General features: G+C 43.3%; 1 protein-coding gene across 8 annotated transcripts in view; it reads left to right on the top strand.

Moving 5' to 3' along the window:
- EVA1A (eva-1 homolog A, regulator of programmed cell death) overlaps nucleotides 1–23505 on the top strand; it is a 50055-nt gene that overhangs the window by 18466 nt on the left and 8084 nt on the right. For 4 of the 8 annotated variants that reach the window (XM_059188180.1, XM_059188177.1, XM_059188178.1 and 1 more), the window contains one exon: nucleotides 14249–14421. In XM_059188180.1, the coding sequence (XP_059044163.1) occupies nucleotides 14376–14421 (46 nt within the window). In that variant the 5' untranslated portion in view covers nucleotides 14249–14375. Of the gene's footprint in view, nucleotides 1–6741; nucleotides 10580–13812; nucleotides 13982–14248; nucleotides 14422–23505 lie in introns of those variants that run through there. The other 4 variants (XM_059188181.1, XM_059188179.1, XM_059188174.1 and 1 more) reach the window with 4 other exon arrangements.

Here is a 23505-nt window from a genome sequence, read left to right as displayed (position 1 = left end):
GAGACCGCTGGGGCGTCAGGGAGGCTGTGGGGCTGGGGCAGGCCTCCTTGCTGCAGTCAGAGAGATGTCTGCCCGGCTCAGGAATTTTCACCTTCCAGATGCTCAGCGTTTGTCTGTGTGGACTTGATTTGTCACAGAGCAGGTCGTGTGTGGCTGTGGGACCAGCTCCCCCTGGCAAAGAGCCATCAGGAGGGTCTCAGGGGGAAGCTGCCCGCGTCCCCAAGGATCGACGCGGTTCCTGCGGAGGAAGGCTGGCGTTGCCCCACTTCAGATTTCTCTTTCCCGCAGCTCCCTGAGGGATGGCACTGGACTTCCAGACTCCCTGCCATCAGGGTGTTTGCTCCGCCCTTCTGACTGATGCTCTGGTTTTAATAATTGTAGTGGACCAAGAACTCAGCTTGGGGCCAGGAGGCCCGCGGAGACCAGAGGACTAGGAATGCTTCTTGTTCCCACTTGCGTGCTCCTTGGTGGGGCATGATTTCTGTGAGTCCCCACACTTCTGGATGCCTCAGAGAGACTAGACTTGGGGGACCCTACCGGTGGTGGACCAAAGTCTCTGCTTGAGGAATACTGGTTAGGAATACAGTGGCAAGTGGATTGCCTTCTTTCATGGGCTTCCTTAAAGGAGCCACAAATCTGCCAGCCTGTCCGGTCCTACTCGCCATTCTGAAGAGAAAGCCACGCAGGATTTGGTCAGAATTACTCAAGCACATGCTGGTGTGGCTGACCCACAGGGTTGGAATCCTTTTCCTGCCCAGTGCGGTACGCAGTGTGATTCTTATGACTTCCTGACAGTCCCCATGACTGTTTCTTCTCTTTCCAGCAGACACTGGCAGGCTCCTTTCCTCCAGAGTTGTCAGTGAGCCTTCTCCTCTCCATTTGGTCTACTCAGTCAGGGCACACATCAGCTGAGGACTCCCACACACCAGCAGTTAGCGCTCCAGGATCACTGCACGCCTCCAGCCTTCCTTTCCAATGGGATTCCCCCAGACACTGCATTTCATACCTTCTGGCCAAACTTAGTGTTCCTGGGTCTTCCTGTGCCTCCTCCATGAAGGAGAATATGATGTAAGGCCCCTCTTTTCAAAGAGCTTGTAGCCTAGTGCAAAATATTAAAAGCTCACACTTCAGCTATATGCAGAAGATTGGCATGCAGGGTTACAGGAGTCCCAAAGAGGGAGCAATTACATATGCAGGGGTGGGTCAGAGGAAGTCCTCACGGGAGGTGAGGTGATGTCGATCTTCAAGGATGGGTAGGACTCAGAAATGCAGTAAGTGGAGAAGTACATTCAGCACAGTGAAACCCAGAGGTAGACCCCATGGGGAAGTATATGAGGGAGGGAATGACTCCCATTCGCTTGGACGTTGGGCCGTGTTGGAAGGAATGTGACTGTGTAGGTGGTGATTTTAGCACAGAGGAGCGGCATTGCTAGAACACGGCTTCCAGGTGCTCAACCTGGCACCAGTGTATGATGTTGGGGTGGGGGGGTGGAGGAAAGGGAGGTTTTTCTGAGTCAGGCAAGTGGCAGATGGCATGGAGAGTCAGAAGGGATAGGAGGTAGAATTTCCAGGACAAGGGAGAGGAAGGGCCCACCATAACCCCCAAGTCTGATCCGGAGTGACTGGGAGGCTCAGGGGATTATGCAGACTGTAGAGAAAAGAGGAAGTGTGTGGGCGGGGAGATGGATTTAGGACGCGCTGGGCTGGAGAGATATCTGGCAAATCCAAGTGGAGACTCCCATTTCCCCTAGTCCAGCCTCAGCTCTGGATTCTCCTTGGAGGTCAGGCTCCTGTCCCCTCTCCTCCTGGTGAGGATGACCAGCCCCACTTTGACACCAAATACTGACCCCCTGATGGACTGACCTCAGGCTGATGATGAGAAGCTTGGTGTCCATCCCTAGCCCCTCAAAGGACCAGCCTTTGCTCTTTTCCTTCTCAAATGCCTATCCCCTTTCTTATGTTCTTACTAACTAATGTTCTTACTAACTAATGTTCTTACTAACAGAAACCCCTGCCTCCTTACCGCCCCCGTCCCCCGCCCCGGCTGGTGCCAGAGCTCTGGTGTCTGTGGACAGAACCCAGAGGCTGAAAGGCAGTCTCTAAAGATAACTTCCTGGGTTTTCTCTTTGTCCCACCAGTCTAGGGGACACCTTGTGGCTTCCACTTTTTTGGAATGGTTGGTGACCATTTTTAAGACCCATATGACTGGCTCCCTTCTGCTGTCTGCAAGGCCCAGTCTTCAGGGCGTGTATGGTCCTTAGAGCTGGGTCCTGCCCCTCTCTCCACTCCTAGGTGCTACTTCAAGTCCAATAGCACACCTCAGCAAGTGACTTCTAGGAAACGGGAGGTGTCCAGCAGGCACACAGCACACTCGGTGCCTGGCACCCACCCGCGACCTTTGATGAAAGCATCTTTCATACTGTGCCCTGGGGTCTGAAAATTCCTTCTGGATTCTCACCCCTCCCTCTGTTCTACCCTGGTTATCCTCCCACAGCCAGACACCTGGCCTTTATGCTGCGGGGAGGTCTCCGCCCTGTGGGTGCTTATGCTTCCTGTCTTGGTGGGTTTTGCTGCTGGCTGCATCCGGGTTCTGGCAGAGCCATCATCCGGTTTCTTGGGAGCCTCCCCTGTGTGTATGGTTTGGGGCCTGCAGAAATAAACTGAAACTGGGGAGGGATCTGGGAGCGTCCAGGGCCTCTGGGACTGATTTAGTCAAACATCTTCAGTCACTTTCTTCTCATTCTGAAGACTTCACATAATTAAAACCACTCCTGGCCAACACTAAATAAATTTTGCACATGCTGCTTGAATTACTGTGCAGTCTTACCCCAGTGTGGCTTTCTCAGAGATTAATATTTCACTGAAACTATTCCTCTGGGTAGGCTGAAGCCAGCAGCTGTGGAAATTCAACATTTGCTTTATACAATGAAACTTTAGGACAGGGCTGCTTTTTGCATTTCTCAGATATGTAGCTCATTTGGAGGGGAAAAAAAAAAAAGCATTCTTGGTAGAGTGCACGTGGCATGAGTCAGATAGCCTGGCTTGTGTTGCTATGTATTTGGATATAAAGTGATGAGAAAATGTGATTTTTAATGTTTATCATACAACATTGGTGCATACAAGTTAGTTATACCATTTATTGAGCACCTACTGTGTGCCAGGCATCAACATGTTCTGTATTCTCATACACACCTCAGGAGGGGACCAGACCTGGGCCTATTTGCCTTCTGATCCCTGTTCTGCCCTGAATAGCGGGGTCTGACCGGGAGGCCGCCTTTCTCAGAGTCCAGGGTGCTCTGGTTTCCTGCTGGGTTTGGCCTATGGAGGCACCAGTGGGAGGTTAGAGGAGAATGGAGGAAGCCAGAGTATTTCCTCACTCTCTGTCTTCCTCAAGCATCTCTTCTAATAGTGCCCACATTTCTATGGTTCCAGATTCTTCCTGGTGACCCTGGCTCCTGGGTAACATGCCTCCTCCCTTTGTCCCTTCAACTGTCTGCAGCCCATTGTTGCTGATCTCTTGATTGCTTCACGGTCCCATCCTTATGCCAACTAATTTCATCTTTTTAAAATGATGTCCATCTGAGAAGTTCTTTAACTCTTGACTTTGTCATCTATCATGTCAGGCTTCATCCCTCAGCTTCTCCATCACCTTCCACCTGTACGTCTATCTTCATCATTGCAATCCATTCCCTGCACTCGATTCCTTCTGTTGCCAATACTTGAAACAGTTTCTGTTTCTCTGCTTAGATGCTGATTGATTGACTGATTGAGGTAGGAACCAGCCTCATTTTAATGAGGAGGAAACAGAGGGTCAGGGAGGTTCAGCTAACTTGACCAGTCTTAAAGATAGGGGCGGATGGAGCTTGGTTTTAAATTGAGGTCTGATCAGTCCTGAAGCTTGTGCGCCTTCTCTGACATTAGCCTGTGTTCTGTTTATTGGTGCCACATGAACCAAATCTAATTTCTCCTACATAATCCCTTCATATTGTAGAAGAAAACTCTCACCATCTTCTCTTTCCCTTCAACTGTTGCTCTTAAGAACGAATTGTGAATTTCCCCTGATGTCCTGGTTGAGTCTTTTAGATTAGTCTTTTAGATTTCTTCTTGAACTTTAATGTGAAGATTATGGTTCAGGATGACTCTGGAGACAATTTTAGATTTATATGCTTATTGTTAGAAATCACAGGGAGAGCCTGTGTTCCATTTAACCAGTTTCCCTGATGATAACATTTTGCAGGACTGTAGTACAATATCACAGCAGGGATGTTCATTGTGATAGAGTCAAGAAGCAAAACATTTCCCTCACCACCAGGATCCCTCTGTTGCCTTGCACAGCTGCACTCACTTCTCTTCTGGCCCCATCCCCTCCTTAACCCCTGAAACGAATTTGTTCCTCACTTCCGTAATTTGACATTGCAAGAATGCTATAAAAATGAAGTCATACAATACACAACCTCAATCAAAGATTGAGGTTTTTTTTCCACTTGGCATAATTTTTTGAAGTTTCTTCCAGGTTGTTGCATGAGTTAAAAGTTGGTTTGTTTTTTTCTTGTTCTGATTAGTATTCCATGTCATGGATGTACCACAGTTTGTTTAAACATTCACCCATTGAAGGAAATTTGGGTTGTTTCCAATTTGGGGCTATTACAAATAAAGCTGCTATAAATATCTATATGGGTTTTGTGGGAACCTAAGTCTTCATGTCTCTAAGATAAGTGCCCAGGAGCAATGCAGTTGCTGGGTTGTATGATAATTGCATGTCTAGTTTTTGAAGAAATCGCTAAATTGTTTTTTCCATAGTGGCTGTTCCATTTTACATTCCCATGAGCAATGTATGAGTGATCCATTTTTTCCACACCCTTGTCAACATTTGGTGCTGTCACTATTTTTGAAGTTTCTTTACATATTCTAGATACTATTCTTTTTGGTAGATAAATGATTTGCAAATAATTTCCCCCACCTCCACTTTTTTTTTTTTTTTTTAAGATTCTATTTATTTATTTGAGATGGAGAGAGAGAGAAGGGGGAGGGTCCAAGGGAAAAACAGACTTCCTGCCAAGCAGGGAGCCTGATGCAGGACTTGATCCTGGGACTCCAGGATCATGACCTGAGCTGAAGGCAGTCGCTTAACCAATTGAGCCACCTAGTTCCCAACCCCCCCACTTCTATAGTTTGTTTTTTTCATCCCCTTAACACAGAAGAAATTTTTTTTTATCTTGATTATATCCAAATTATCAATTTTCCTTGTTTTGGAATTTGATTTTGGTGTCACGGCTAAAAAATTCTTTGCCTAGTCCTAGATCCCAAAGATTTTCTTAATAAGAAGTCTGAGGTCTCAGAGAGGTTCCTTTGACTTCACGGGTGAGAGAAGTAGAAGATAGAAGGTTCTGGTTGGAGAGTGGGATTTCTGAGTGTGAGTCAGTCGCCCACAGTCTCTCAACACCGGCTCTGTGATTTTAACTGTGGGAGGCCCTGGGAACAGAGAGCAGAAGGAAGACATGGTCCCTGCCCTTAAGGAGCTCGCACCCCCTATTCGATGTCAGAGGTCCAGGATGTGTCGCTGGAAATGGTTTGCTACGTTGGAGGGGAAGTTGGAGGCAGCAAAGGAAGCAAAGTGGCTGGCAGGTTAGTATGTTGGATGTGTCACTCACCGGTGTTTATCAGTCCTGTGGAGAAAAGCAGGTTTCTTTCTACCACGTGAATCCTCTTCCTATCCTGTGGTCTGGAAGCTCTTTTTCCATTCAAGCCTTTGCCTCTCAGATGCCATGTGGCCATCCTGGGGACAGTTCTTGAGTGGTTTTCGCTAGTGTAGAGGGAAGGGTGAGTGGGTCTCCAAGACCTGTTTCCACGCTTTGGTGCTCGAGTCTCTAAAGAACTATCGATCCTGTGCTTTAAGTTTCTTTTTTCGTTCTTGCCCTTAATTTCGTCACCAGGAAAATGGAGATGGCAAGGTGCCGCAATTCCTTTGTGAGGCTGAGTATCTGTAAGACACGGAGAAACAAGCAGAAGTCAGATGCTGCAGGAGTCAGCAAGAAGTGTGTCCAAAGGACCGCATGTGTATAAGGGGAGCCGGGGGACTGCTCAGCGCCCCAGGAGCTCCGGGATGGATTTCATTCCTTCTCTACAGTTTTCAGTGAAGCTGGCAACATCAAGAAGTTGTGCAGATCTAGTTGTTCAGAGGCCCCTGGTGGCCTCCCCAGCTGGGTTGAACATAGCTTGAGGCCTTGCGACTCTGGCTGTGGGATTCCACGCATCAGCACTTCTGGGTTTTTTGTGCCTACACAGAGCTGCGTGAGACTTCATTTCATGGCCATCTAGGCACTGCTGTCTGGGAGCCAAATTCCCTCCCTTCCTGTTCCAAAGAGACTGGCCTGAAAACTTCACGGATGAGGGGCCACGTGGACACATCCCACGGTAGCTGTGGTTGTGGGCTTTGGCTGCGGGAGGGAAGAGGAAGCCTGCACCGCTGGTCTTTTACCCCTTGCTTCCCTTTCTGCTATGAACTTGGGAGTTTGGTGTCTCTGGCTGTCTGGCTCAAACTCTGTATGAAACTCTGGCAGCAGGCTTTACCCTCTCAGGAGATGCTACTGCATTTTTTTCAGAGGTCCAAGTAAACCTTGCCTGGGTTTCTCTGCTGGGTTCATGACGATGTTAGGTCTAAGGCATGACGTGATCTTCTGAGCACGTGATGGCTTTCTGATTTTGTGTGTGTGTGTGTGTGCCATTTCTCTTTTCTTTCAGAGCCTGAGAAGCCAATTGGGGCCAACCAAGTTTCAGAACCTCTACTGCTTGGCACCAGAATCACCAGGGATGAACTGTATTTGCCAGATGATCCTCTGTTCCTGACAGCACATCCTCCCCAGGTAGCTAAGGGGATAATGAGTTTTTACCCCCCTCTGCATGCTGCGTAATGAGATAGTCACTTGCACAGCAGCTTATGCACCGGGGTCTACTCACTGCTGCTACTGAAGTATAAGATGAAATCTGTCAGCCTTGGGCACATTTCATTTTATACACTCAGTGATTACATGCAAGATAAATGAGTGGACTCAGAGTTCCAGAGAATATGATTTTGCAGCACTGGGAGTGAGGTTACCTCTAAAATGGAAGCCAGTGAAAATAATGTTCAATGCATATAATTAGCCATTCCATCTAAGAGATGGTGCTCATAGGCTGTCATCTTCATCAAGAGACCAGCGTCTGTTTAGGGACACAAAATTATGGGATGTAAGTGATGGACAGAAGCTGTGTTTTTTCAATTGTGTTGCAGTTTGTCAGTAATTAGTTGAAGGAGCTTTGAGTCAGGAATGAGAGAAGGCCATCGGAGAGTAAGATTTGTAAGAATTGGTGGGTTCTGTCCAAAGAGAATGTGCTGTGATGTTGGTTGACTGGACCTGGAGTGTCCTCTAAGCATGACTTCCCCTAAGTAGTGTGGGGTTAATCCAATGGGTTATCACCAGGAGAAAGCCCTAGCTTTGAAAATATGCAGCTCCATAGTTGTAATTTTGTCCTTGCCAAGATAATCCCAGGATCCGGTTGTCTACAAGAGGACCTGCTTTAGCTCTGGTGCTAGCTGACTCCCCAGTTATGAATTAATAAACTGCTACTGGTAGATGTATTCCCCTTGAGGGCTTCATTACTGTGAGCTGTTCTGGTCACTGGGAATATTGAGTTACTGGCCTAGAGCTTGGACTCCTGTCCTGATCAAGGCCTGCCAGCCCTCTCTCTGACACTGTCCCAACAGTACTGGTGATGCATACATGCTTCACAAACACTGAGAGTCACTTAGACTGGTAAATGAAGTAATGATGTTTGTTTTAGAATCGGGTTTCTCCACCTTGATACATTCACATTTTGGACCAGATAGTTCTTTGTTGTGAGGGACTAGGCTGTATGCTGCAGAATGTTTAGCCTATTCTTCCCTCCTGCCCACTAGATGCCAGTATTAACACCCACTGCAGTTGTGACAACCAAAAATGTTACTGCACATAGCCAATGTCCCCTGTGGGGGGCTAACTGCCCGAAGTTGAGAATCACTGATTCTAGGAGCTAGCCAGCGGTAAGGGACTTCCCTGAGGAACAGACCACAAAATTGTACTTGGGGGTGGATGAGTGCTTCATGCCCCTCACCTTCATATTGGTAGGTGAATTGGTGATTGTTCTCCAGAGAAACAGAAGCAGTAGGGAATATATATCCTACCACTAGGAGATACATAAGAAGTCCCAGGGTCTGCCATCTGCAAGCTGGAGACCCAGAAGAGCCTGTGGTATCATTCAGTTCGAGTCTGAAGGCCTGGGAATGAGGGGAGCCGAAGGTGACAGTCTAAACTGAGGCTGGAGAAGAAGAGATGAGCTGTCTCAACTTAAGCAGTAAGATAGGAAAAAGGAGGCAGATTCCTCCTCCCTCCAGCTTTCTTTCCATTGGGCCCTGAGCAGCCTAGATAATGCCCACCCACAGTGGGGAGGGTGGTCTGCTTTTGTGAGTTCACAATTTCAAATGCTAACCTCATCTGGAAACACCCTCACAGACACACCCGGAAATAATGTTTAATCTGGGCACCCCACGGCCTGTCAGATTGACTCATAAAATTCATCACCACAGTAAGAGATGCAAAAAGGTTTTAATGATAGGGCAGATCACCAGGGGGAGGTGTCTAGAGCTACTTGGACTTCTCATCTCTATTAAGGGAGAGTCAAGGAGAAGGTTTGGATTTAGAGTTTGGCTCTGGTGTTGATCACTTTTCTAACTTCTGAAGACCATGCTGTCCTGAGCAGAATCTCTTCTGCCAAGCCCTGCCCTCCCTCTGTCTTGGTCTCCTCACTAAGGCGTCCTGTAACCACCTGGAGAACTGCCTGAGCAGCAGGGCTGGTGAGGACTCGCCCTTGTACTCTAGGTCAGCTTTATAAAGGAGGCACTAAGTGCTCAGGCTGAAGGGGAATCACAGAGGTCAGGTAGAGCACTTTGCAAACTCTACTGGGCATTTTATAAAATGGGAATTTGATTCTAAAAATCTCGGGTGGTGTCCAAGATTATGTAGGTCCAACAAGCTCCCAAGTGATGTCAATGATGCTGGTCCTTGAACCATACTTTAAGTAGTAAGACTTTAGACCAGAGGTCTGAAAACAATGGCCCATGGACCAAACTGGATCCACTACCTATTTTTGCAAATAAAGTTCTGTTGGAACATAGCCACACTTGTTCGTGTACATTTTGGCTGTGGTGGCTTTTGTACTGCAATGGCCAAGCTGAGGAGTTGAGACAGAGACTCCATTGCCCATGAAGCCTGAAATAGGTACTCCCTGGCCCTTATAGTAGAGATGCTCTGACCTCTGCTCTAGGCTGACTTGTGCCACGTGGACCAACTATGGAGGATCTTCCTGGTCACTCCTTTGGATGGATCATCCAGAGGTTACCTTTCCTTACCCTTGGCCTGTCTTCTTCGTCCCTCTTCTTCTTACCTCTGGCTCCTGCAGCCCTCCCCGTTAGTGCCTGGGGCATGACTCAGAAGAATTTCTGTGCCACAGTGAACTTTCCATCTTGTATGTGATCTTCTCATTGTCCTGACAAAGTGTTCTGCCTGGCACCCCACTCAGAGCCTGTCAGCCCTGGTATTCTTTGGTCGTCTAGGTGAATCACACTCAGACCTGTTTAGAAACACCCTCAGAGACTTATGCATATAAAGCTCATGCCTGAATGCTCTATTTGTTTCTCAGCCAACCAGCATTTCATCAGGCACCATGCTAGATTTTCAAGTGACAAGGATACATCAGATGCCTCTTCAGTCTAGGGAAAAACCTGTAAACTGATCATTCAATTACCATATCGTGGGTGCTATATTAGAAGAGTATTTGGATACTTTGATTGCCAAAGAAAAAGGTCTGGGTGATGTAGAGCTTCACTGCAGTGGACCTTTCTTTTTTTCCCTCTCAGTCATGAATTTTTATCAAATTTTAGACAAACACATTTTTGCATCTGGTGGTGTGATATGTTTTTCCTCTTAATCTCTAAATGTGGTAGATTACAATTATTTACTCTCCAATTTTAAAAGTGAAATAACTTTTTAAATTTAAAATTAAACTACATTTATGTGTAGATATACATTGGAATTTTATTTGCTTCAATTTTAATATCAGTATAAAATAATTCTACCACCATTTCTGTTAACTTAAAACCAGAATTGGTTTGCAGGATTCCCTAAATGGAGCAACACTTTTAAAATTCACTGTTGTACCACATGAACACCTTATTTTTGTTATTATTTTAAAATTGTGCTGAAATACACACAACACAAATTTATTAGCTTAACTGTTTTAAACTTACAGTTCAGTGGCATTAAGTGAATTTACACTGTTGTGCAACCATCCATTTCCAGAATACTTTTCATCTTGCAAAACTGGAACTTTGTACCCTGTACCCACTAAACAATAACTTCTAATGGCTCCTTTCCCCAGTCGCTGACAACCACCATTCTGCTCTCTGTCTCTGAATATGACTACTGTAGGTATTTCACATACGTGGAATCATACAGTGTTTCTGTTCATTACAGTTCTTTTGTGACTGGCTTATTTCACTTAGCTTAATGTCCTCGAGGTTCATCTATGTTGTAGCATGTGTCACAAATTCCTTTCTTTGAAGGCTGTGAATAATACTCCATTGTGTGTGTGTGTGTGTGTGTGTGTGTGTACATATATATGTATACACACACCACATTTTGTTCATTCATCTGTGGATGGAATGTCAGTTGCTTCTACCATTAGGCTGCTGTGACTAATACTTCATTAATAATTGGTGTGCAAATATCTTTTTGAGTCCCTGCTTTCTGTTCTTTTGAACATGTACCGAGATATAGAATTGCTTGATCTTATGGTAATTTTAGGTTTCATTTTTTGAGGAACTGCCACCCTGTTTTCCATCGTGCCTCGACCATTTTACTCTCCCATCAAAAATATGAGGGTTCCAATTCCTCTCAATCTTCTCCAACACTTGTTATTTCCTTTTCCTTTCTTTCTCTCCTTCCTTCCTTCTTTCCTTTTTTTTTTTTGTACTACTAGCTATCCTAATGGGTGTGAAGAGGTATCTTGTTGTGGTTTTGATTTGTAGTTCCTTAGTAAGCTTATTGATCATTTTTGCGTATCTTTTTTGGAGAAATGTCTTTTCAGGTCCATTGCTTATTTTTTTTAATCAGGTTGTTTTTTGTTGTTGAGATTCTAGGAGCTCTTTATATAATCTGGATATTAACCTCCAATCAGATATATGGTTTGCAAATATTTTCTTGCATTTTGTGGGTTGCCTTTTCACCTTGTTAATTGTGTCTTTTGACGCATAGAAGTTTTAAGTTTTGATGTAGTCCAGTTTATTTTAACATTTGTTGCCTGTGCTTTTGGTGTCATATCTAAGGAATCATTGTCATAAATCCAATGTCATAAAGCTCTTTCCATGTGTTTTCTTCTAAGAGTTTTATAATTTTAGCTCTTGCATTTAGAACTTTGATCTATTTCTAGTTAAGATTTTTTTTAAAGATTTTACTTATTTGACAGAGAGAGAGATCACAAGTAGGCAGAGAGGCAGGCGGAAAGAGAGGGGGAGGCGAGCTCCCGGCTGAGCAGAGAGCCTGATGCAGGCCTCCATCCCAGGAACCTGACACCATGACCTGAGCTGAAGGCAAACGCTTAACCCACTGAGCCACCCAGGCACTCCTCTAGTTAAATTTTAATATGATACAAGGTAAGGGTTCAACTTCATTCTTTTGCATGTGGAAGCTCAGTTTTCTCAACACCATTTGTTGAAGGGACTGGTCTTTCCTCAATGAATGGTCTTGGCTCCCTTGTTGAAAATCATTTGACAAGGGGTAAGGGCTTATTTCTGAGCTCTCTGGTCTATTCCATTGGTCCACATGCCCGTCTTTATGCCAGTACCACACTGTTTTGCTTATCGGAGCTTTGTAATAAATTTTGAAATCAAAGTGTGAGACTTCCAACTTAGTTCTTTTTCAAGATTCTCCTGGGTATTTGAGATTCCTTGAGATTCCATATGAACTTTAGTATGGATTTTTCTATTTCTGAAAAAAAAAAAAAGTCATTGAGATTTGAGATTGCTATAGGACTTTTGAATTTCTTTAAAGGAAATGTTGCCAAACCGATAAGGGGAGGCGGGGGCATTTTAAGCAAAAGGAAAAGCGTGATCAAATGCATGAAAAGATAAAAGAACTTGGTGTCTTTGGGGAACTAAAAGTAAGCTGGTAATGTTGGAGCACTAGGTATGCCTACATTTCTGTGCATATGTGTATGGGTGTAGACTCGATTAGAAGATGAATTAGGAGCTAAGGTAGGGGTCAGATATTATGGAGGTGGCTGTGTTTTGTGCTAAAAAGTATAATGGGGATTAGTTGAACGTTTGGGCTGTGGAGTAAAGTAATTAGATTTGTACTTTATGGAGATGACCCTGTTGGTGAGAGCGTGTGCTAGATTGAGCAGGAAGAAGGCGTTAACAGAAGGATTTGGTGTGCATTGTGGCAAACCTCCCAGAAATGGAATGGTGAGACCTATGCTATAGAAGTAGTGGGGAATGATAGAAGGGAATGGATCCGAAGTAGCTTTGCACCACCACATCCTCAGACATTTTCCAGTGACTCCACTCTCTTCCTTGGTCCCAAAGACCTCACATCTGCAGAATAGTGTCTGAACTCAGAGTGGCGGTTCCAACTCTTCACCTGCATCACAGAGTTGTGACCTTTTAAGAACTCATATGCTTGTTGAAGAAGGCCTGGGGCTCTGGCCCAGAGAAGCAGAGTCCCTCAGCAGCAGCGGGCCCCTTTTCAGAGCTCCTGAAGCTCCAGCTCTTCATCCTGCTACTCTTCTTTTTTTTTTTTTTTTTTTTAAAGATTTTATTTATTTATTTGACAGACAGAGACCAGAAGTGGGCAGAGAGGCAGGCAGGGAGAGAGAGAGGGGGAAGCAGGTTCCCCGCGAGCAGAGAGCCCAATGCGGGGCTCGTTTCCCAGGACCCTGAGACCACGACCTGAGCCGAAAGCAGAGGCTTCAACCCACTGAGCCACCCAGGCGCCCCCATCCTGCTACTCTTGGGCCTCTAGCCGCTCCAAGGACCTTGCCATCATTCCTCTCTTACCTGTGGGTTGGGCTTTCTTTCCTTGCTGTGGTTTTCCCTGAGCCCATTGGAATCCACCAGAATGTGAGTTGTCTTCTCTGTTGTGACCCAGTCTCTTCACTTGCGGAATTGCAGTTCCCCTGGCCCTCTTGTGTGGTCCACGTTATTGAGACCGTGTCCCACCTGAGAACCTGTGTCTTCTCCAAGGACTGGAGCCTTCTGCTTCTTTAGCTTTCCGCATCCTGACATCCGTCCACTCGCTGTGACTTAGTTCCCCGTCCTTAGTTTAGAGCTGAGGAGTTCTTGAGGTCATTGCTGCTTCTTCCCGTCTCCATCTCAGCGAGAGCCTCACTGGGTGAACTGGGTAATGACAGTGCTGGGTCTGAGCGGCCGCAGCAGCAGCTGGGAGAGGAGGTGCTCCGTCAAGCACAGGCTGAGCCGCTTAACATGGAGCAACTAAGTCCCTCTTCTGAACCCTGGTGGGACGGTTCTGCAGGCTGTGTGTGTGTGTGTGTGTGTGTGTGTATGTGTCTGTGTGTGTGTGTGTGTGATTGGCCCATCATGGTCACAAGTGGAGTCATGGAACTGGGGGCAGAGAGTGGGCTCAAGCTCCCAAGTTCCTGTGGGCATTTAAGAACCGGAACCACTTTGGTAGTTCTGGAACAGCCAGCTCTGACCCACTGCCAAAGACACCCATCTGGTGATCTGTGGGATGAGGCAAAGTGATCAAAGTACACCAGTGCTGTCCGTGCTGGAGAAAGCAGAGCCAGGAAAGGAGTGTGCTGCCACTTGGGGTTACAGTGAGTGATTAAAGTGAATGATGGGCTGTGCCTAAGAGGTGAGCCAGACAGAATGCAGTAAAAAGTTCCAGGGAAGGTGAGGGGAAAGTGTTAAAGGGGAACTGGGGAGGAGATGGGGAAGAGAAAAGGGAAAGTCTGGAAAGAACATAAATGGAAGGAACTGCTCCTTCCTTGAAAGTCAAGAAGCGGGCTAGAACAAAAGGGACAAGCGCCCCCATCCCTGGCTGGAAAGGCTGGCTGGCATTTAGGAGACTGGTTCTTTGTTCTCGAGTCCAGCGTACCTGGAACACAGCCTCAGGAAAGCAGAATGTGTTCTCATCACTCACTTTGTGTTCCCAAACAGAAGAGAAGAGAGGGAGGTGCCGCCTTGATCGGGCTCAAGCATTTCCAGGAGGCTTCCTCTGGATGCCACGTCGAGGCCGCCCTTCTGCCGCCGTAGCACGGAGCTGCTGATTACCGAGTGCGTGGACATGGCTTTGCTCAGCAACATCCTAGCGGCCTATTCCTTTGTCTCAGGTAGTTGTCCAGTCTTGGCTGGGCCAGGGCTGAGGGCCGAGGCTATCTCCTGGGTGGCCATCAGTGGCCTTGTTCTCAGGAGAGAAATGTTACGTGGTTGTAGCAGAGGGATTCTGCTGTGCCCAGATCTTCTGGTCTGAAAGTTAAGCTTGGCATTCTCTAATCTGGCAGTGGGTGGTGGTGTGGGGTGTGGGAGGACTCTAAAAACTTTATCTTGCTTAAGATGTTTGGTTTCCTTTGGGCTCACGTGAGTGAATGAGGTAGCCTGGGGCTGGCTATTGTGTGTTTGTCATGTATTTGACTCCCTGTGAGAGAAACTCTTGGAGTAGCCTCCCCCTGCTCCTTTCCGTGAAGTGGTTCTCAGTCCCACCCAGTGCGCACACGCATGCGCGCTCCCCTGCATGTGAAATTTAATTTCAAGCTGAAATTTAAAAAAAAATACATGAAAATGCCTGTGTGTGGGCTGTGTTTGTGGGGCTGTATGAGATGTGTGATAACCTCCTGGGAGACATGAAGACACAAAAACATGTGAGTCTGAGAGAGCCTATTTGTCCCTTCCTTAATGCAAACTTATATATGCTCTTAGGAAGATGGCTGATTGTCTCTCTTCAAGATCCTTTTTTGAGAACAGATGCTGTTTATATAAGAGGAGCCATTTAAAAATACCTGAAAATATCCCTCAATCAAGCTGAAATTTAAAAAAAAATACATGAAAATGCTCAATGGTTTCAATGACCAAACTGATTTTCTGCTGCTTGAATGAGTTTTTTTTTTAAAACATTCTTCAAGTTTTATCATTTATTTAAATGATATTCCTCAAACAAAGATTGAGTTTTTGAATACATAGAAAATCAGAGTATAGTGCAAATATACATTCAGATGACAGATTGACATATATTTTTAAAAATGGGTTTAGTTTTTGGGTCCCCACAGTATAAATCCATCTCCTGCAACCTTGATGTCAGGGGCTTGTTTATGACAAAACTGGGTGGAAATATGGTGCTTATGTGGAAAATCCACATATAATTCTATGATGTCCTTTGGAGCCTACTACTTTTTTTTTAAATAATTTTTTTATTAACATATAATGTAATATTAGTCCCAGGGGTACTTTTATAATTTTTTTTTTTATAGTTTGCTTTCACTGTGTTTTGTTTTGCCTATTGTCTCTGGATGTTGTATAAAAAGGAAGAGGCTGAGGTTCTGATTAGAAGTCCTCTAATCAGAGGACTGATTTTCCTCTCTGGCTCTCTAGCCAGGGTTGGTATGTAGTGACCTCAGAGTTCAGATATAAAACCTGACATTTCTATTTACAGTGGCAAATCTGAGCCAGGGTTGAGGATAAAGCAAGCTAATGGCTTCTTTTTGAGAGAGGATCTTAGATGACATGCAACCTGATTTTAGAAAGGTCTTCTCAGGGGTGGCAAGATGCAGTATGTCGTCTGCACAGACCTCAAGGTCCAGGGTTCACCCTTCCTAGGTCATCAAAGGCCTGGCCATCAGTCAACTCCTCACCTCCCTAGGAAGTCTGGTCTCTGGGGCCTCCTTCCCTGGGCAACCGCACATCAGAGGAATCTCAGCTTTGCCCCTTCTTCAAGGCTGTACTGGTATCATGTTTCACAAATAATTGAATGTTTACTCTCAACTCTTTAGTGAATATATCCCCAAAATGAAGTGGTGGCAGGGAGGACCTGGAGGTTCCAAAGCCTCCAAGGACACTTGCAAACCAGCTGTTGCAAGAACATATCTGGGTGAGAGCATACAGGCTCCTGGACTTTGGAGTTCTGCTTGGCACAGGAAGTACCTGGCAGTTTTCCATTTCAGCCGGCATGACCCTGAGTAGTGACCATTGAATGTGGTAATTCATTGAATGGTCTGGTGTTTATTGTGTGTCTTGTGATCTTGCTAGGGCTGAAAGAGGGCATGGCCCCGTTTCTCTGCCCCCTCCTCCAACCTTTCTCCTTCCCACCTCATATTCTAGAATTAAATAGTGGTTGGGACACAGGGAGATAATGCTCCTTTTAAAAAAATATGGGATGAAATAAAAAGAGAATTCAAGGAAATGGAAATGGAAAATAAAATGGGTTAGATCCAGTAAATAGACTTGCTGGCTGAAAATGAATTCTGAGTGTGATGGGTAACAATCCTAGCTGCAAAGAAAATGAGTTAAGAGAATTTAAAATATGAAGGTGAATATAACAGATAGAAAAATAATTGTTTTAAACGAAAAAGATAGAACAAATGGATTCAAGGCAATAATAATAAATATGTTCGAAGAAAATTGTGAAAAATGTCCTGTTCTCACTCAGCTGAATCTGGTCTTCAACTACGCAGAGGCCCCTGATTGCTCCTAATTTCTTCCAGAGCATCAGTTGCCTCTTATTTTGTCCACGTGGTCCATCATTTCAGCAGCATACTTTTAATAAATGCATATTAATGCTTTATTATAGAAAATTTAAAACATAAACAAAAGTAGGTAGAAAGCATAATGAACCCCATGGGACTCATCAACCCATCAATAGCCTTTCTCTTCCCTACTTGTTTATTTTAAAGCAAATATCAGAAATTATATCATCTTTTTTGTTTGCGTGTGTGGTTTTTTTTTTTTTTAAGACTTATTTATTTATTTTAGTGGGGAGGGGCTGAGGGAGGGAGAGAGAGGATCTCAAGCAGTCTTCTGGAGTCAGCAGGGTGTTTGCTAATGCACACAACTCGCTTCTTTGTCCAGTTCCTGATTAAAACAACTCGAAGTACATCCCACTTTCTCCCCTTTTGCCCTCGGAGCTGAAGTAACCAAATGCTGCTACAGCTTTGCAGATTGAAGCCATTAGAAATTCATGGCATCAAACCTCAGCTGAGCCTTTCAAGTAGTACTTCAGTCTCTGATTGCCATCTCGTTCCCACTCTTCACAACAGCCATTTCAAACCTTGACAATTCTAATAATTTTACATACCTGTTTATCCAAATGTACCCTAAAATTAAATGGTGAATGCAAACTAAGAGAAAAATGCAGCCTTAATGAAGAAGGGTTAACATTTATAACATATAAAAAGCTTTTACCAATCAATAGAAGATCGGTGTCCCAAAGAATAGTAGAGAAGGCACGAGAATCAGCAGTTTGCCAAGGAGAAATTACAAATTGCTGATAAAACATACACCACCCGAGTTCTAGAATTAAACAAACGCCAAATAAAAGCAACAGCGAGGTTAACATTTTTATTTTATAATTTTTTTTAAGACTTGAGTGCTTATGTATTTAATTCCAGTTTTACAGAAAGTGTGGGGAAATGAGTCCTTGCACACAGTATTATGGGAACGCAGATTGCTACAGCCTCTCTAGAGAGTGATTTGCGAACCTCTATCGAAAACCTTAAAAACATGTATACCATTTAGCCGAAGTTCCACAATTAGGAATTTATTCTAAGGAAATAACTGGGGATATGGACAGAAATTTTACTATGAGGACAATTGATCTCAGAACTGTTTATATAATAAAAAATCAGAAAAATAGGTGAATATTAATTGAAGTAGAAAAATAGGTGAATATTAATTGAAGTAGAAAGATGTTTATGGTGTGTTTTTAAGTGAGTAAAACCATATAGCCTGTGCAGTATAGGGCTATTTATGTTTGTATATTCACACGTATATGTAAGTACATTTTATTGCAAATTATATCTGGATGCTGGGATTTTATAAATGTGTCTGTGTATTTTTAAATTTCTTTTGCTTAGTTGTATGTTTAAATATTCTATACTTCAATGATACCACTTTTGTAATAAATAATGTTATTTTACTGAAATTTAAAATTTAGAATTAAGGCGCCTGGATAGTTCAGTCAGTTAAGTGTCTGCCTTCAGCTCAGGCCATGATCCTGGAGTCCTGGATTAAGCCCTGCACTGGGATCCCTGCTCAGGGGGATGTCTGCTTCTCCCTCTCTTCTACCCCTCCCCCCGCTTATTATCTCAAATAAATAAGATCTTTAAAAAAATAAAATTTAGAATTATATCCTACATATATTTTACAAATTACCACTCCCTTGTTCTTTGCTGACTTCTAGACCTGTGTATCTAAATGCCCTGAAAGTTACCACTTGTGTGTGCCATAATCATTTCAGATTCAACCTGGCTGCAATGGAATATGTCTTTCTCTGTCAGTTGCTCTTTCTCTTACGTACCATGTAGGGCATCACCCACGCCAGAAGTATGATGTATCTTACTCACTGTGTATATCTAGTTGCTTAGGGTCAGTCCATTTTGCCTCTCAGTGTCTCTCAATGTGACCCCTCCATTTTATTCCCACCATCATTGAATTAATTGATCTGATCCAAGCCCCATTCTGCTTTTGCTTATCTTGCATAATGGCATTTTCCATGATCTATCTGCCTCCCATCTTGCTTCATAGCAAAGATTGTGTTTTGTGGCAAAATGATCTTTCCAAACTGTAGGTCTGATGATTTTATTCTTTTTTATTTTTTAGAATACTTTAGTGGATCCTAATTATCTCTGGGATGAAATCCAGATACTTTTGTATGGTTTAATAGTTAGGATTGCTTTCAGCTGCAAATAACAGAAAACCTCAACTTGGAGGCCTAAACACATAGAGTTATCTTACCTTCATAACAAGAAGTCTGGAGGTACGTGGTGCGTTGGCTTAAAGATGTAGGGACCACCATCTCTGTGATTCTCATGTCCTTTCTGTTATGTTTATCATCTCATGGCTGCAAAGGGCTGCTGTTGCTCTTGCTCTCATTCAAGATGGTTGAAAAAAGGAAGGACAATCCAGTAGATCTCATATTTCATTGACCAAAACTGTGTTACATGACCATCTAGCTGAAAAAAAACAAAAATGACAAAGCTTGTTCATCCTTTAGACCAGTGCTTTGTAACCAGGGATGATTTTGCCCTATGGGGGATTGCAGGAAGTATCTGGAAAAACCTTTGGTTGTCACAACTGGGGTGGGGGGGTGGGGTGCTGCTATTGGCATCTAGTGGTGGAGATACAGCCTATATAATGCACAAGACAACTCGCTACAACAAAGAATTAACTGGTCCAAGAGGTCAGTAGTGCTGAGGTTGGAAAACACGCTGTAGAGGCAAGTAAGGGAGAAGAGAAGGGGATTCTGTGAGTTATCCAATCTGCAGTTTCTTATGGGGCTTCTCAGGGCTTTTAGTGTCTGAACTTGACTTCTTGCTGCTCTTATTTAGTTGTAGAGCTCCCTGATCAAGACCTCACTCCAATTATTTTTAAACCACTTGCTGTATCTTTTCTCATCTCTGCTTTTTGCAGCCATTTCCTTTTCCAAGTATTCTTCCTTCAGTCCTGGAGGGGCCATTACCCTCACAGTCTTCAGGGTCTGCCATCCTCTCTCCTCACTCCCCAACCCTGGCTTAGGTGCCACCCATGTACTCCTCACACACGTTTTGTTTCCCTGTATCTCAGTACTGGGATTGGAGGGGTTAACATTTCTTGTCTCAACTCTGTGCAAGCAACCCCTTGGGATCATAATATAATAATTTATGATGAGGATACAAATATCATTTATAGTAATAACCTCATAAATAACTTCTAATAGGGTTGCTAGAAAGATTAAATGGAATGATTGCTCTTTTATTTAATGTTTTGAATTGATAATACATTCTCCTGGTCACTCTTCCATTTCCTTTCATTTCTTCCTTAAAAGTCACCTTCTTGGTTAGATTCCCTTTGGTCACTCCACCTGCCTGCTCTCCTCCAGCACACATCTCACACTTTGTATCCTCCTTCCTATTTTTACTGTTTTCTTCTCCTTATCACCTTATTGCCATCTAACATATACCCTGTTTTATTTGTTTGTCTTGTTTATTTACTGTCTCTTCTAGTAGAATATAAGCTTCCAGGAACACTTAGATTTTTCTTTCTTTCCGCAGCCTCTAGAATAGTGTCTGGCACCTATTAGGTGCTCAACTAATCAGTGAATTAACATGGCTCAATGATCAAACAATATAAAGGGATATATAGTAAGAAGTCATAAAGCTGCCCCTTCTATCCAGTCCCCACATTTGAGCCATCATCAGGCCTTTCTGCATCCTTCCAGAGTTCTTTGTGCGCAGGTAAGAAAGATGAACATCTAATCTCATCCTCACCCCCTTTTAATTCACAGCTAGCATTTTGTACTTTGTACTCTTTTGTAATTTGCTTTCTTCACTGAAAAATATTATCATAAAGATGTGTTATAGATGGTATTCAGTGTATAGAGGGCTTCCTCCTTTTAGATGATTATATACTATTCCTTTGTACAGATGAACCATAATTTTAACCAGTCCTCTGTTGGCCAGAGGTAGTGGTTCAAATCTTTTCCAGCAGGGCAACAGAGTTGCAATAAATCCTGTGGGCAGACATACATGTTCACATGCATTTGCAGAGTAAGTTCCCAAAAGTGAAACTGTTGGATCAAAGAGTGTATAAATTATGAGCTAAGGTCAATATCACCAAAGTGCCACTTAAGGAGTTTTACTTACCCATTTACTCTTTTTAAGATGCATCAGAAGGTCCTGCAAACTATTTTCAAACTGTTGGATTTTTGACAATCTGATAAATGGAAAATAACATCTAAATGCCATTTAATTTCTGTTCCTCTAGGTCACAGGTCAGCACATGTTTTCTGTAAAGGGTCAGATAATAAATATTTCTGGTTTTGTGAGCCATACAGTCTCTGTTCTATTGAACTCCTGTGCTGTTAGCATGAAAGAAGACACAGACAGAATGTATATGAATGGGCGCAGCTGTGTGCCAACAACAAAACACATAGTGGTCAGGTTTGGCCCCTGAGCCACAGTGTGCTAAATCTTACTTTGGGTGAGCAGCTTTTCATACACTGAAGGGCCATTTGTATTTCTTTTTCTGTGAACTGGCCGTATCTTTTGCCCATTTTCTTTATTGGTTGTTGGTCTTTTTTTCTTAATGCTCTTTCTAGGTGTTCTTTGTATACTAGCCCTTTGTCTCTGTGGCTTATTTAAAATATTTTTCATAATTTTGGCAAATGCCAAGAACTTTAACTTTGTTTACAGTAATTTTTTCCAGTGCAGATATGCTGGGGAATCGCTTTTTTTTTTTTTTTTTCATTTAACCAATATTCCTTTTCTAAAAAATTTAAATTCAATTAGCCAACATAGAGTACATCATTAATTTCAGATGTAGTGTTCAATAATTCATAAGTTGCATATAACACCCAGTGCTAATCACATCATGCACTCTCCTAATGCCTATTGCCTGATATTCTTTGAATGTGTAACAGTAAGTACAGCGGTGTGAACTATGTAATAGTCAGCTAGAATAGGAATCACTTTTTCCTATGAGATTGGCTTGAGAGAGGTGGTCTCTTAGCAGTGAGGGAGCCTAACCCAGCATAACTCTATAGATAGTCACAAATTTGGGGTTTGGAGAAAGTACCGTACTTTCTGTTTCATGTTATTCCCCTTTATACTGGTAATCCTGTGAGAGTGAGAACTTTTGTGTTTTTAGCCTGAAAGGCACTGTAGACTAACAGTAAATTTTTGTGGAATAAAGAACCCATTTATTGACCTATCATATTAGAATAAATTTTAGCAGTTGAACTATACTCTCCTGGAGAGGGTTTGATAAGAGTAGTACTTTCACACGCAGCTGATGGCAAGAACGTATAATGTATGACTTTTGAAAAGCCACTGGAAATATGTTTCAAGAGGTTTAAAAATATGTATGCCCTCTAACACAAAGATTCCTTTTTTGAGAATGCACTACAAGGCAACACGTGAAACAAGCAGGAAAGGAAGTAGCATTATACACAAAAGTACTCTGACTCTGCACTTGTCCAAACCCATACAATGTGCAACACCTAGAGTGAACCCTAATGTAAACTATAGATGCTGTGTGATTATGATGTGTCAGTATGATGTGTAGTTTCCTGAGTTATAGCAAATGTGCTGCTCTGGTGGGGGATGTTACTAAGGGGAGAGGCTATGGGTATGTGTGGTTGAGGGTTATGGGGAATCTCTGTACTTCCCTCTTAATATTCTTGTAAACCTAAGACTGCTTCTAAACATAGTCTTTTTTTTTAAGATTTTATTTATTTGTTTATTTATTATTATTATTATTAATTTTATTTGTTTATTTGAAAGAGAGATCACAAGTAGGCAGAGGAGCAGGTAGAGGGAGGGGGGAAGCAGACTCCCTGCTGAGCAGAGAGCCTAATGCTGGGCTCAATCCCAGGACCCTGAGACTATGATCTGAGCTGAAGGCAGAGGCCTAACACATTGGGCCACCCAAGCGCCCCATGCTTTTAAACATAGTCTTACAAACAAACAAAAAAGGTATGCAGATGAAAACATAAAATGCAACCAAGTAAATATAAATAAATATGTACATATTTATAGGATAGGAAGAAAGAATAGAGGAAAATTCACTTCACTACATTACACAGTGTGTAGTTATATTCAGGTTGTGGGCTTAAGGTGATTTTATAAATTTTTTTCATCCCTTACTCTTTTAATATTGTATCATTACACACACACATACATTTATATGTATACACACGTATATACACATATATACATATTTATCCATATATGATAAGTTTATTAACTGGACTTTTAGAAATTGTATATTCATGATTTAATTCAGTAAATGTTTGTGAGATGCAAACAATGAGCAAGGCAATGTGCTGGATGTTCTGGAAATCCAAAGTGAATCAGGTGGATTCTGCCCTCAAATTTCTCACTGTTGTATGGGAAAGATAGTCATTACATAACTAATTATCATGCAACTACATAAAGTGCTGCCTAGATCAGAGGGGCTAATTAATCATATTCTTCCTCCCTTCCAGACTCAAGGAACCAGAAAAGCATCAGAATAGGGTATCAAGTGCACCATTGGTTACACCAGGGCAGAGAATGTTCAGGGCCTTCTACAAGCTTCTAAGCTCCCCTTAGTCCTAGGGTCATAGGACCATAGGTCTTTCCTGCTGTAGATGAAGGAAGGTGAGCAGGGTGGTTTAGGATGATGGGTAAGGTAAAGGAAGCCCTCTTTTGGGGGTGCTTATGGCCTGGACAGGTGGTAAGAGAAGATGA

This window comes from Mustela lutreola, chromosome 9 (assembly GCF_030435805.1).
Source record: "Mustela lutreola isolate mMusLut2 chromosome 9, mMusLut2.pri, whole genome shotgun sequence".
NCBI lineage: Eukaryota > Metazoa > Chordata > Mammalia > Carnivora > Mustelidae > Mustela > Mustela lutreola.
The sequence above is the reverse complement of the archived record's forward strand: the minus strand, read 5'-3'. Positions and strand labels throughout refer to the sequence as shown.